The sequence below is a fragment of the Trachypithecus francoisi genome, unplaced genomic scaffold (assembly GCF_009764315.1).
Source record: "Trachypithecus francoisi isolate TF-2019V2 unplaced genomic scaffold, Tfra_2.0 Lachesis_group15, whole genome shotgun sequence".
NCBI classification, from domain to species: Eukaryota; Metazoa; Chordata; class Mammalia; order Primates; family Cercopithecidae; genus Trachypithecus; species Trachypithecus francoisi.
The window spans coordinates 16999650-17012941 of NW_022681460.1; the positions used below are offsets into that span (position 1 = coordinate 16999650).

Below are 13292 nucleotides of genomic sequence, written 5' to 3' on the forward strand. Positions count from 1 at the left end.
TAAAGGGACAGCTTTGGAGGAGACATAATGAGATTTTTCGGACCCTAAATTGGGAGAACAAGCTGATTACGAATGTGACTTTATTACCTGGAAAAGGCTGCATAACTGAACTGTAAGCCAAGATATGCCTACTCCTTAGGGCCTTCACCTGGGAGACGATGACCCCATTTCCTTTCTTTGCTTGATAAATCTGTGTGCTGTCCTTTGCTGTGATGATCCAATATATAAAATCTCCATCCACAGTTAAGCTAGCAAGGGTTTTTCCTGCTGTTAAAAACGTAAGGAATATAAAGAACAAAATAAATATTTTACATTTTTTACACTAAATAATATATGAAATTATTTTCCTATATATAATTACTAACTTTTGAATCTATTATTTCAATATGAAAAAAAAAAATCTTCATTTTATGTCATTTGGCTAAGGGTTTTAGAGGTGTTCTCTCATTTTAGCACCATATACAAGTCAACCAGGTAACTACTATTATTACCAACATCATTTTGTGGAAAGGCAAACTGAAATTTAAAGGAGTTAAATAATCTGCTCAAGGACATCGAAGGGCAGACCCAGGATTTAAAATCCACCTATGTGACTCAAAATCAAACAATGCCAACCTGAGGGAAGTATTAAATGATAGGCAGAGGGCTCAGTGCCTTTCTCAATATTTTTATCAATGGTTTGGAATGAATGGATAGTAAACACATTTATCATCTTTGCAGATTATATGTGATTATCACCATCACTATCAGGTTCAGTTACAGCCTTGAAATTCAAAAATATCACAACAGAATCAGGAAATTGATTCAAATTTGATAGGAACAAATGTAAAATCCTAAATTTAAGTTTCCTATCTAATCTGTAAATGAACAAATGAAAGGAATCTGGCTTAATAATAATGAATGTGGAAAAGACTATGGTCTTTCAATGGCAGGTATCCTAAAGATCTGATTCCACTTTTGGCAACAGCAAAAAGAAGACCTTCATAGTTAGAGTCTCCCTTCACTGATAAGAACACATTGAGAGTGAAGTGTCTTTATGGGGGCAATATTTAAGAGGATATTAACTAGCTGAAATGAAATCACGGGAGAGTGACTAGGGCAAAGATTTAGATGCCACATTGCCTGGGGAGCAATTGCAGATACTTGAATTTTTCCTCCAAAGAAAATGCTTGCTTCCAGCATGGTGGCTCATGCCTGTAATCCCAGCATTTTGGGAAGTCAAGGCAGGCAGATGGCTTGAGCCCAGGAGTTCAAGACTAGACTGGGCAGTGTAGCAAGATACTATCTCCACAAAAAATATTAAAATTAGCGAGGCATGGTAGTGTGCACCTGTAGTCCCAGCTACTTGGGAGGCTGAGACAAGATGATCACCTGAGCCTGGGAGATGGAGGCTACAGTGAGCCATGATTGCACTACTGCACTCCAGCCAGGGCAACAAAGTGAGATCCTGTCTCAAAAAAAAATGCTTACAATGAGCTACAATAGTTATCTCTACATAGTTGAATGGCTATCATGTGGAAAGTGATTAAATTATTCTTTGTAAATTTAGAGGTAAGAACTAAGGCTAATGAATGGGAGAAATGAAGAAAAGACTGGCTAAATATAAGAAAAAATCCAATGTTCAGAATTGTCCAAAAGCTTAAACAGACTTCCTTATAAAGTAGCAGGGTTTTTTAAAGAAACAGTTGTTTAAGCATGACTATTTTTAAAGAAAAAATTTCTTACAACATCATAACATCCAAATGATCTCTAAAATCTTTCTAATTTTCTAATTTTAGGATTTTAATTACAAGTTTATGAAAAACTGACCATTTTTATACATATATAATGGTCTACTAGATAATTCTTCTGTCTTGTGTATCAAATGTTAAAGAAAAAATTATTCTGACACTTGTTAAAATGGTAAGAAAGACTTTGGTCAAGACAAGAGCAATAGTGCACTAGGAAAGACAAATATTGCAACGTAACAGACAGTTGGGGTTTTTATAGCCAAAAAACTGACTGAGGAAGTCATTGGGTGGAGAAATACTAAGAGATGGCATCCAGGATAGGGCAATCCTTGTTAAATTAGCCTAATGGGATTCTTGCTAAAGGCAGGCTAAGAGCCTAAACAGGATTCTTACTCAAGTCAGACCAATGTCCATCAAGGGTGGGCAATGAATAATTTGATCAGGTATCAGTGAAAGGGGGTTCTCTCTAAACTGACTTTGTAGGATTCTTGCTAAAACTGAACTCAGCAAGGATGGACACATGAAGACTAAGGTTGAGGCATAGTCAGTAAGAGAACTCAGAGGAGCATAACTACATTTTGATCGAGGAAAGGGCTTTTGTCACAGGTTTAACAGAAACAAGTAACATACCTAAGGAGGAATCATTCAAAACATTACCTCTATCATTAAATGTATTTAATGATAGGAATTGTTTCTAAAAGGTCTTGTTTCTAAAAGGCCTCTAAACATAGGAATTGTTTCTAAAAGGTCTTGGTTTACATGTCAACAAAACCTATGTACAATTATAACACATACACACATATTTACAATTTCAAAACTTTACTGTATAACCCAGCAATGACCAATAGAACTTTCAGTGATGATGCAAATGTTTTATACCTATGTTGTCCAACACAGTCGCCATTAGCTATTTGTGGCTTTTGAGCACTTAAAATTTAGCTAGTGTGACTGAGAGATTAAATGCTTAATTTTATTTAATTTTATTTTTTTGAGACAGAGTTTTACTCTGTCACCCAGGCTGGAGTGCGGTGGCACCATCTTGACTCACTGCAACCTCCACCTCCTGAGCTCAAGCGAGTCTTCCTGCCTCAGCCTCCTGAGTAGCTGGGATTACAGGCATGCACCACTATGCCCAGCTAATTTTTGTATTTTTAGTAGAAACAGGGTTTCACCATGTTGGCTAGGCTGGTCTCGAGCTCCTGACCTCAAGTGATCTACCCACCTCGGCCTTCCAAAGTGCTGGGATTACAGGCATGAGCCACTGCACCTGGCCTTAATTTCAATTAATTTAAACTTAAATAACCACATGTGGCTAGTGATTACCACACTGGGCAATGAAGAGTAATTTAAGAGTATATGGGGTATTTAGAGTATATATTTTTTTCTGTTGAATTACTCCTAATTAGGAGACTTCCAAATTGTACTCGACTTTCGAATATTTATTCTACAAGCATTTGAATTTCAACAGATAGACCCAAGTATTGACCAATTCATGTTGAAAGTAGAACCTATGATATCATCAAAGTGGAAATAATTTAGGATAGCAGGAAGATCATGCATGTTGTAATTAGACCCAGTTTCAACTTCTACTAACTGTGGCCCTTGGGAAAAGTTACCTTACTTTTCTCAGCCTCAGTTTCCTCATCTGTAAAATGAGGATATTAGTACCTACTTCACTGAGGCATTATGAAGATTAAATAAAATAATGCATTTAGTACATGCTAAGAACATACAGTTAAGATCATTAAATTGTAGCTCTATTATTAATTACAATTTTTTAAAACACAGATTTAGAAAATTATGTGAATGACTACATACAATTTTCCTGGAAACAACTTGATTTGAATTCTATAAGAACACTTGGCATGGTACAGAGCAAATATCATGTGTGTATTCTTTTGAGTATATGGGGATTGCAACCTCTTTTTAAATGCAATTGAAGGAGCTGCTCTTATTAACAAATATATCTGTGCACATATATCAGCATCTTACCGAGCATAGCAGGTACTGTGATAACTCTCCAACAATGACAGCCTTCCAGATCCATTGCCCAGATCTCTTGTGCTTTGGCAAAGTATATCAATGGTTTCTCTAGGTTAGAGGTATCAATAGCCATTGCTCCACTTAACTCAAATTCAGTCACATTGCAAGAACATTGATTCCTTTTGTTTTGTTGGTTTGTAGCTGTGGGTTGCAGAATTTGGCGCAAGGTGCGATTGATAATACTGTAGTAGAACATCTGGTAGCCAAAACTGGAAACTTCTGTCCAATACAAGCGACTATAGAGGAAAAAAAAGTCCCCCCAACTTAATGAGTAAAATACATCATTTCAAATATTGGTTTCTAATGCAGAGCAACCATTACTAATGACTGTGTGGGACAAATGGAGCCTTTGGAGACAGCATGGTCAAGTTTTCAATAACCTTTTTCTGAGATGGAAGAATTCACAAGAAGTCTAACTTGTAGCATTTCCAATTATTTCTCAATAGATGTGTTTACAACTAAAGTCTGGGAACATAATGACCTTAGGTGCTATATTAAAAGGCCCACTTAATAACTGAAATATAAAATGTATTTGCATAATTTTCATCAATGTCCATCTCTATTCCACTCCTCTCATGTCTGTTTTTGCTTCTTAATACTAGTTAACGATCTAGTTTCAAAATAGCCTATCCTCATGCTTATGGCACAAACAGAAATGCATCTTTCCAGCCTGGGAAATTGCTACTTAGGTGCTAAAAGGCGACGTTAAAGCTCATCTTGTGAGGATATGAGTTAAACTAAGATGGATGAGCACAGAATAACTTTTGCTGTGCAAGACATGCTGCCCATCTGTTCCTGCTCATCTCTTGCCACTGTCTCAATCCTCTTCTTGTCCTTGCCAACTGATGATGCTATTGCATTCACTAGTATAAAAATCTGCTATTGTTCCCTGTTAGGTAATTAGCCTAACTTTGTTAGTCAAATTGTCGGTATGCATTGTTTACATATTTGTGGTTGCGGCTCCTAATTTACAGGAAGAATTACTTACTATAATATAGTGGGCCAAGAGCCCTAAGCATCTTATTTTCCCATAATTGTCTTCTACTACTAAATCAAAGACATTCCATTAAATATGTCTCTATCTCTTTCATCACAATATAAAAAGATACTTACATTTACATACCTTAAAAGAGGATATACAGAAAAAGAAATTATTGTTGAATTCCTATTGTGAATCTTCACCTCTCTGGGGTATTTCACCTTGTGTTCAAGATCAACATCAAATATTTGCATTCCATTTTGTGATTCTTTCAGTGCAAAGTAGAGGTGCCTTGAAATCCAGTCAATTGTAATAACCGTGATATCAAAAACCAGTGAATCTCGGAAAAGCTTAACAACAGGTAGAGAACACAGTCAAGAAGAGAGTGGTTATTTTTTTATTTGAAGACTTTTCTATATTCACCCATATCATTTGTTTACTGCACTTCTCATTTGTAATCCCAAACCTCAGCAATCTGGATAGTATACCGTTGTAATGTGGGTCCTCTTCTCACATTTTTCCTAAATGATTCTAACTATCATGGCTTTAACTGCAATCTACAAACCAGTGCTACAAATTTATACCTTCAGACAAGATCTGTAATGAGTTACTGATTCAAATATTAAACTGCCTACTGAACATTTCCATATGAATTATCCCAGAAAACAGACTTCATCACCCACCCCAAAACCTCTTTTTCTCCTGCATTTTATATTTTTATGGATTTTCAACACCCACCCAAGGAGCTAATCCTGACAAATATGGTCCTCCTTGACTTCTTCTTCTCATTACTACCCATAGTAAATTAGTCCCTTTTTTTTGCCCCCCGGAGATGGAGTCTGGCTCTCTCACCCAGGCTGGAGTGCAGTAGCATGATCTTGGTTCACTGCAACCTTCAGCTCCTGGGTGCAAATTATTCTCCTGCCTCAGCCTCATGAGTAGCTGAGACTACAGGCATGCACCACCATGTCCAGCTAATTCTTATATTTTTAGTAGAGACAGGGTTTCACCATGTTGGCCAGGCTGGTATCGAATTCCTGGCATCCAGTGATCCATCTGCCTTGGCCTCCCACAGTGTTGGGATTAGAGGCATGAGTCACTGTGCCCAGCTTGAACTAGTCCCATTTTAAATGTCCAGTTTGTCATCTCCTTTCTCACCTCATGCTCATCCCCTCACTCAGGCCCATAACATTTTCTACCTGGATTTCTGTGACAGCCTCCTAATTGTCTCAGACTTAACCCTCTCTAAGTCACCATTCACACTGCTAACAGACAGGCCTTTCTAAAACACAACTTGACCATGTTAATGACCCACTAAATATCTTTACTGGCTTGCTGTTGGCTTCTAGAATGACACCTGCCTCCTTAGCACAGTAAAGGAGACCCATTATGCTCAGGCTCCCACCTCTCCAGATTTCTCAGCTTCCTTTCACTCCACTCTCATCCAAACACTCTATGTCTCTTTGTTTTCCTGTCTTTGTACCCCCTTGGCCTTCACCTGGCTCATCTTTGTTTCCAGGATGTTTTTCCATTCTACCACCACCAAGCCAACCTAGACTACTTGTTCATTCTCTGTGATTCCACCACATCCTGCTCTCAGCACAACAGTTATCTTAGTCTGTCTTCACTATCAGTTAACATTTGGTGAATGCCTACCACATGCCAAGGCATTGTGCTAAGTGCATTACATGGATTATCTCATTTAATCTTCATGGGAACCCTATGATGAGATATTACTTAACCATAGAGGTTAAATAACTTGCCAGTGGTTACAAATCTAGTAAGCAGTAGAGCCCAAATTGTATTCTAGGTGGTCAAATTTCAAAACTCACCTTCTTAATCACTAGGCAATACTGCCTTCCTAGTGTTAGACAAATACTAGACTGGGTTTAGTAAGAGCAAAGCCTATAAACTTTCACCTATAATATCCCAGGCTCTAACACAGCATCCTAAACCCAATAGCTATTTGCTAACTGAGTGCTGAATGACATTTGCCCAAAACATAGTCTGTATTCATGTGTGGCTAAATGATTACACAATATCTGTCTTTTTCATTCTAATCTTAATGACTAAACCGTTTTCCAGTCATTTTAACTACTGAGTAGTGTCATATGCAAATACTTCACTTCCTTTATTTCAAAAGAATTACATAGTGAAATACCTCAGAGCTAGAACGATTGTGCAAGTTCAGAAGAAAGAGTGAGTCCCCTTCGGCATAATATCCCAGCTCATTATCAGCTGTGTAGCAAATGGCACTGATAACTCTTTCTGCTGAAAACGTCCACACAACTTGATTTTGATCCATATCTAAAAAAACTATCTCGTTACCAAGAAGAGTTATGAGGTGAGGAAATGGGTTGATTTCTGAAAGCAAAAAACATGTAGATAATATGCATGAGAAAACTAACTTTAGCGCAGTCTCTTGATTTAATATCAGGCAGTTTTGAAGTCCATGGGCTCCCTTTGGTTCCTCTAATACATCTGTCTCAGTGATAACCTTGTAGGCTCTCTACCACTAGGTTTATTTAAACATATTTTGGTGATGTTTTGGGGTCAAAAACATGTCTTTGACCTAAACTTTAGCTCAGAGACAGTGTTCATATCCCTAAAGATACCAATGGGAAAAAAACACACACACACACATACACACACACAAGCCTCTAAATTATTATTTGCACAGATTTTAGAAAACAAATACCTGATGTTGTAAACTTTACAACGTCAGCAAATGATCCTGGCCCTTTAGATGTAAAGGCCCTAACCTAAAGAAAAGGAACCAAAAACTGCATTCAATAGCGTTCTCAGTGGCAACAATTAAGTTCTGAGACTGGGAGATTACTAAATGTTTCATTTCACACTCCTGATACACAATATTAATAATTTCAAATAGTTATTTACATTAATATACAGCAATGTAAATCACCAAGAGAAAAAATCTTGCTCTATATTTATGTTGATAGATTTTTTAGCTAGAAAACTGCAAGAATTGGAACAAATCTCTCTTGCTAAAAAATGAATTTTTAAAAATGTCTGGGAATGTAATGTACAGCATGGATGCTGATGAATGTCTAATTCAATCATGATAATGACACCATGTATACATTTATCAAGTCATGTCGTACAGCTTGACTATATGTATTTGTCAGTTGAATGCTTTTAAACAAAATAAGGTCATTATTTTCAAAATTAAGTTACATAGAACATTTAACAGAAATAAAACCGTGCAAATTATGATAAACTTTCATTTTTCTTGACTTCAACAACTAGAAGCTTCAAAATACTAAATTTCCATACTTTTTAAAAAGTAACTTTTAAAAATAATTAAACCTTATATTTGAAAATGATTGTGCATTTCAAAACAGTTTCACATACATTGTCTCTTTCGATCTTCACAACTACTAAGAGTAGAAACTGGACCAGGATACTAATAAAGGGAAGTAACTCATGCACAATGACATATGTAGAAACTGGCATCAGAACCAAGTCTTCTGAGGTCTGCATACATTTTTTCCCACTGGGCCATGCCACATTCTAACAATAAAGTTTATTTTTATTTTTTTAGATATTTTCTATTATGTAATAAATTATTTCAATTTCCAAACCTTGCATATGTACAATAGCCTGCAAAGAAAATTGACATCTATAATGGTGGACTCAAAATATAAAGCCCCAAGTGCTTTATCAATAAAACACTGTATTATTTTTATTATACTTTTAGTATTAAACACATTCTACTATATTTTATATATTACTACCTGTGTATGATTTATAATGGTGCATATATATATATAGTAGTGTTTACTTTTGTACAAAACTGTGTTAAATGAAACTCGTATATATCCATGCATATCACTTTGTATAGTTCCAAGGTGACCAAACTTTGAAACTATATATCTATACACATATATATACTATATATTCTATATATACACTGTATATTCTATATATAGACACACTTAGCCAGAATATTTATTTTACCAAAACACTAATTTTTACCAAACAGGAATGTGTATTATCTTTAACTTTCATGTATAACTTATTTGATTAGTATATGTGGACTTAACAAATTATCAAAATAATTATTAAATTAGAATTTTATGAAAAGTAAAACAAATCCTTAGGCAACTCAGATCTCCAAAACACTCCCCAAGATGTTATTTTCCCCAAAAAGAAATGGTGGAAAGCATTACAGCACAGTGCTTTTCAGCCACACAGCTTTGGTAATTGACTGATACTCTCAAGGACTTAACTTTTTCTTTATAGTATGATGATCAAATGAGATAATGAATACAAAGTACCTACTGTGGTGCAAGGCCTATAGTGATTTTATTGAAAAATAATTGTTTATCAAAGTAACACATGTACCCCAAATGTATGTACAACTATAATATATATCAATAAAAATGTAAAACAAATCTGTAATCTGTAACATAGAAAAATTAAAATCGTGATACAGCTTCAAAAGAAAAGCAAAAAGAAAAAGAATGACTTACTATGAATTTGCAAAGTTCCCCAATATGAGAAAGTTCTGAAAATGTCCTTTACCCGAGCAATCCCCTCTTGCCTCTCTACTTTTGCTGCCCACTTGACCTCTTTGATCACAGTATACCTAAACTATTGACAGGGTGACAGAATTCTTAACATAGTCCTTTAAATCTGTTTGCACTCTCATATCTTCTGTTTTCTCTCTCATACCTGGAAGGCAACAAAGCATCTGGGACTCATGCCTTCAAGTTGAAAAGACATCACTGAGGGAGTGACATTGACAGCAATCCAGTCTTCAAATGTTTTGTTTGTAATACTTTGATTGGATATTTTGTAGAAAATTTCAAATTTTGTTAACACCCCATTTTCATGCTCAGGTTTGTTCCACCTAAATTCCACCACAACTTCATTCTTGTTACAGCATTTTCCACTTGGTAATATAAATATTCTGGGGTTCTCTGGTGCTGATGGAACTGAAAAGTAGAGGCACGGATAGAGCAGAAAAGAATAGAAGACGGACTTTTACCACTTACAATGAGATTGTAAACAACTTAACAATATTTATCATTCCAGGCATTTGCAGTATATTTATTGCATTCTTAAAGATCTTCAGGAGAGAATATTCCACAGATTTCTTCAGGAGCTCATCCTCATAATTTCAGCACATCTGACTGACAGGCAAGACTTCCTTACGTTCAACTCAAATCCTTCCTACTACCATTTAAGCACACCTTTCTTGTCTGTGCCTTGTGTAGATGGAAGGTGTCTGGTTCTCCCTATAAAATGCAACATTCACTTTCATCCTGACAGAGTGATTTCAGTGAAGCCGAAAATGTCATCATAGGGATGTCTGGCAGTAAGTCCCACCAGCCTTCAGCCAGTTCAGGGTGTAAAACACAGCATAAATCAGAGACCTAGGCCCTGTCACCCTGAAGTCCCTAGGAAGCAGAAAGTTTTAGGGGAGGCTGATAGTACCCCAAGAGCAAGGTTTGGGAGTACTTATTTATTCTAGAGCCAAACCAAGCGGTTCAGTAACTCTCAGTCCTTTAATCAAGAGAAATGTCTCTGCCTGATTTCTAAGTCATTCTCTCTGGATGGCCCTCTCCTCTCTTAGGACTCCTCCGCAAGGTCTTCATTCCCTCCTTCATTCCAATCACATTGCTATCTAATGTTTAACACTCACACTATTATTCAATCTCCAGGCCTTCTTACATTAGGCTTCGCTTCTTACATGGGATACCTCTTATTGCTCCATCTTTCAGGGTGCACTAAAGTTTCCATTTCCCAAAGGCATCTTCCCTCTTAAGAATGCCTGAGGCAGCTTGATATACGTGAAGGTTTCATAGGCTTGTCTACTCACTCTATGCCACTGCTGCTCAGGAATAACTCTCTAGTATCTACTATCATTTGCTGTGCATGTGTTTATCTCTCCCCTGTTTTATGAGCTCCATCAGAGAAAGCATCTCTTCTTATTCCTCGTTAAATCCTCCCAAGTCTAGTATAGAATGAGCACACAGTAAGTGGTTAATAAATATTGGTCAATTTGGATAATTTCCTGGTTATATTGTAAATTTCCTGAAGGCAAAGGCCAAATCTTATCATCCTTTCTTATTGCCTCCAATATCCAGCAGAGTGCTGTTGACTCTTGCTCCCACTGGCTCCCCTGATGGATTCAGTCAAGTCCTTTTCCACAGGACAATTCAACCAAGCTGATATCCCAAGGAAATCTCAAGCAGAACATTCCTGGATCCAATGCTAACTGCTCTGGAACCTGCCCAGGTCTCACTATGTTCCTGTTGCGTGATTCATAGATGAATATTGTTGAAATAATCTTAACAGTAAAAAAGGTAATGGGGAATGGATATCTATATTTATTAAGCTCTTACCACCTGCCAAATCCTGTATTAGCTTTACATAAATTCCTATCATTTACCAACATTTGTAAAAGTGACTGATTGGAGATTTGATTAAACTACTTAGTAACTATTTTATTTGGGCAGCCACTAGGCTTTCATTTTCTTTCTTGCATAATCAAGATAATAAGACTTTCCTACCTGTCTCAGAGCTATGTGAGGATCAAATGAAATGATGTTTCTGACAAATGATAGGTATGTAGTAAATATTTAATAAAGGAGTGATACATAAAAATGTGCTTTGTACACTTTAAGGTGATATACACATGTAATGATACGGCTAGTATCCTTTTTAAAATATCTTTTCCTCAAAACATTAAATTTAGGTATCAGTTATTCACCTACAGAAGATTCCGAGTTCTCGTCTATGAGGATAGTCTGCCTTCCAAGAAAACTGTCTCGCCCTTAAATGCCCATTTTCCTTATAAAAGATTTTGCAAATTACCTGAAATATGCATCTGCATCTTCTACATCACTACAATCAAATGAAATGGCTGTTAAGAAATCTTTGAACTATTCTTTTGGAATAAATTATGCATATTTATGTTAATGAAGCTATTCTAATCTCCAAAAAGTCATTGAAAGGATATTGAATCTAAAAACATCTATAAAACTGAAAGTTATTTTTAAATATCAACTTCCCATTCCAGATCATGAAAAGTGAGATTCTGCTTTTTTTAAAAAAGAGATTTTAACCCCTGTACCTGTTTCAGGTGCTCGAAGGGACAGAGCTGTTTTGGGGCCCTTTCCCCAGTAGGTATAAGGAGTGACAGAAAGATTAAATAAGGCATGAGGTTCCAGTCCTTCCACAGTAAATACAGGTAAAGAGTGTCGTTCACTAGCCAAGAACTAAAATATAAACAGAAAACATTATTTTCTCAGGGAGAGAATTACAAAATCATTCATTCCTTATTACCTAAAATCTCCAAACTTTGGTTCACATGTAGAATCAAAATTTGCAATTTTGGAAGTGCTAATTTTGGCAAGTTCCATGTTGTGCCACACAGATCAGTTAAAGTGTGTCCAGCACAGCAGTCAGCACCAGTCAGAGACTGGCTGCAAACAAGTCTTCTGGGGAATACCCTTAATAAACAAATGCTATGGGAATGACAAAGAAGATGGGCTTGGCTAAGTCAAGATGGTACAGATCAGTGTGGGTAGGGCTGACACAGATGGTATGGTCTGTTTGGGAAATGAAAGTTACTAGAACCAACACCATACCTTAGAATGAGCACTAAATTCTACGCTGTAGAAAACTACACCCCAGTCTACTGCAGGGGGACCATTCCACAGGATTTGAAAACTTGAAGCATTTCCTTCAATCCTAAATGAAGACTCTTGAACAGAATCTGGAATAACCTTAGGGGTAAAGGAAAAGTTCCCTACAGGATGAAAGAAAAAAAAGAAATAGGAGAAAAAACTGGGGATTATTGATCAATATAGAAATCATAGAACATCAATAGCAATTACTAATAATTAGAACTGAAACAAAATTTTTCTTTTCTTTTCTTTAACATATCGTGAAAAAAATCATCTTTTTCTGACTTTTTCAGGCTGTAAATTTGGTTTAAGATTAAACTCACTGCAAGCAAATGAACTGAAATTACTGAAGCCTTGTTCCTCTTAAAACTTAATTCTTAAGAAAAAAAAATTTCAGCCTAAGTATTTATTTAACCAAAGGTATAATGGAGTAGGGTAAGCAGGAATGAAATACTGTACCTGGCAGAGGCTTAAGGGATGTCTGAATAATTGTGAACTGATTAAATTTGGCTGGTTCCAAAACAGAGACACTGGTTCTCTGACCTATTTCCTGAGTTGTGATAATCTTAAAGCCATTGATCCAGAACAGCCGACCACTATAGTACATCAGTGCATTCTGGGAAATTTCAGAAGTACTCCAGGCTGCAAACTCTGTGATGGTGGTATCCCCAGTGCTGCTAAAACATAACGCCAATTAGTGTGTGTTTCTGGAGTGGTGGAAGAGCTAGTCCATGCAAATACTCATGAGAATATGTGTTTGTGAGTATCTGTGCATATTCATGTACATTAAAATAAAGAAAATACTTTCTAACAATTATTGTCTTTTTTTGTTTCATATTAAGTTGGGTTTTTATTTTACATTTTTTAAAAGTAATAGACCTA

The 13292-nt window shown here is 36.3% G+C and overlaps 1 protein-coding gene across 4 annotated transcripts in view; it reads right to left on the reverse strand.

The window, feature by feature from the left end:
• ROS1 (ROS proto-oncogene 1, receptor tyrosine kinase) overlaps positions 1-13292 on the reverse strand; it is a 151145-nt gene that overhangs the window by 74032 nt on the left and 63821 nt on the right. For all 4 annotated transcript variants that reach the window (XM_033234395.1, XM_033234394.1, XM_033234393.1 and 1 more), the window contains 9 exons: positions 12870-13084; positions 12372-12532; positions 11855-11999; positions 9448-9710; positions 7451-7514; positions 6914-7116; positions 4897-5102; positions 3723-4009; positions 88-267 (listed from right to left, as the gene is read on the reverse strand). In XM_033234395.1, coding sequence (XP_033090286.1) covers positions 88-267; positions 3723-4009; positions 4897-5102; positions 6914-7116; positions 7451-7514; positions 9448-9710; positions 11855-11999; positions 12372-12532; positions 12870-13084 — 1724 coding nt within the window. The remainder of the gene's footprint in view (positions 1-87; positions 268-3722; positions 4010-4896; positions 5103-6913; positions 7117-7450; positions 7515-9447; positions 9711-11854; positions 12000-12371; positions 12533-12869; positions 13085-13292) is intronic.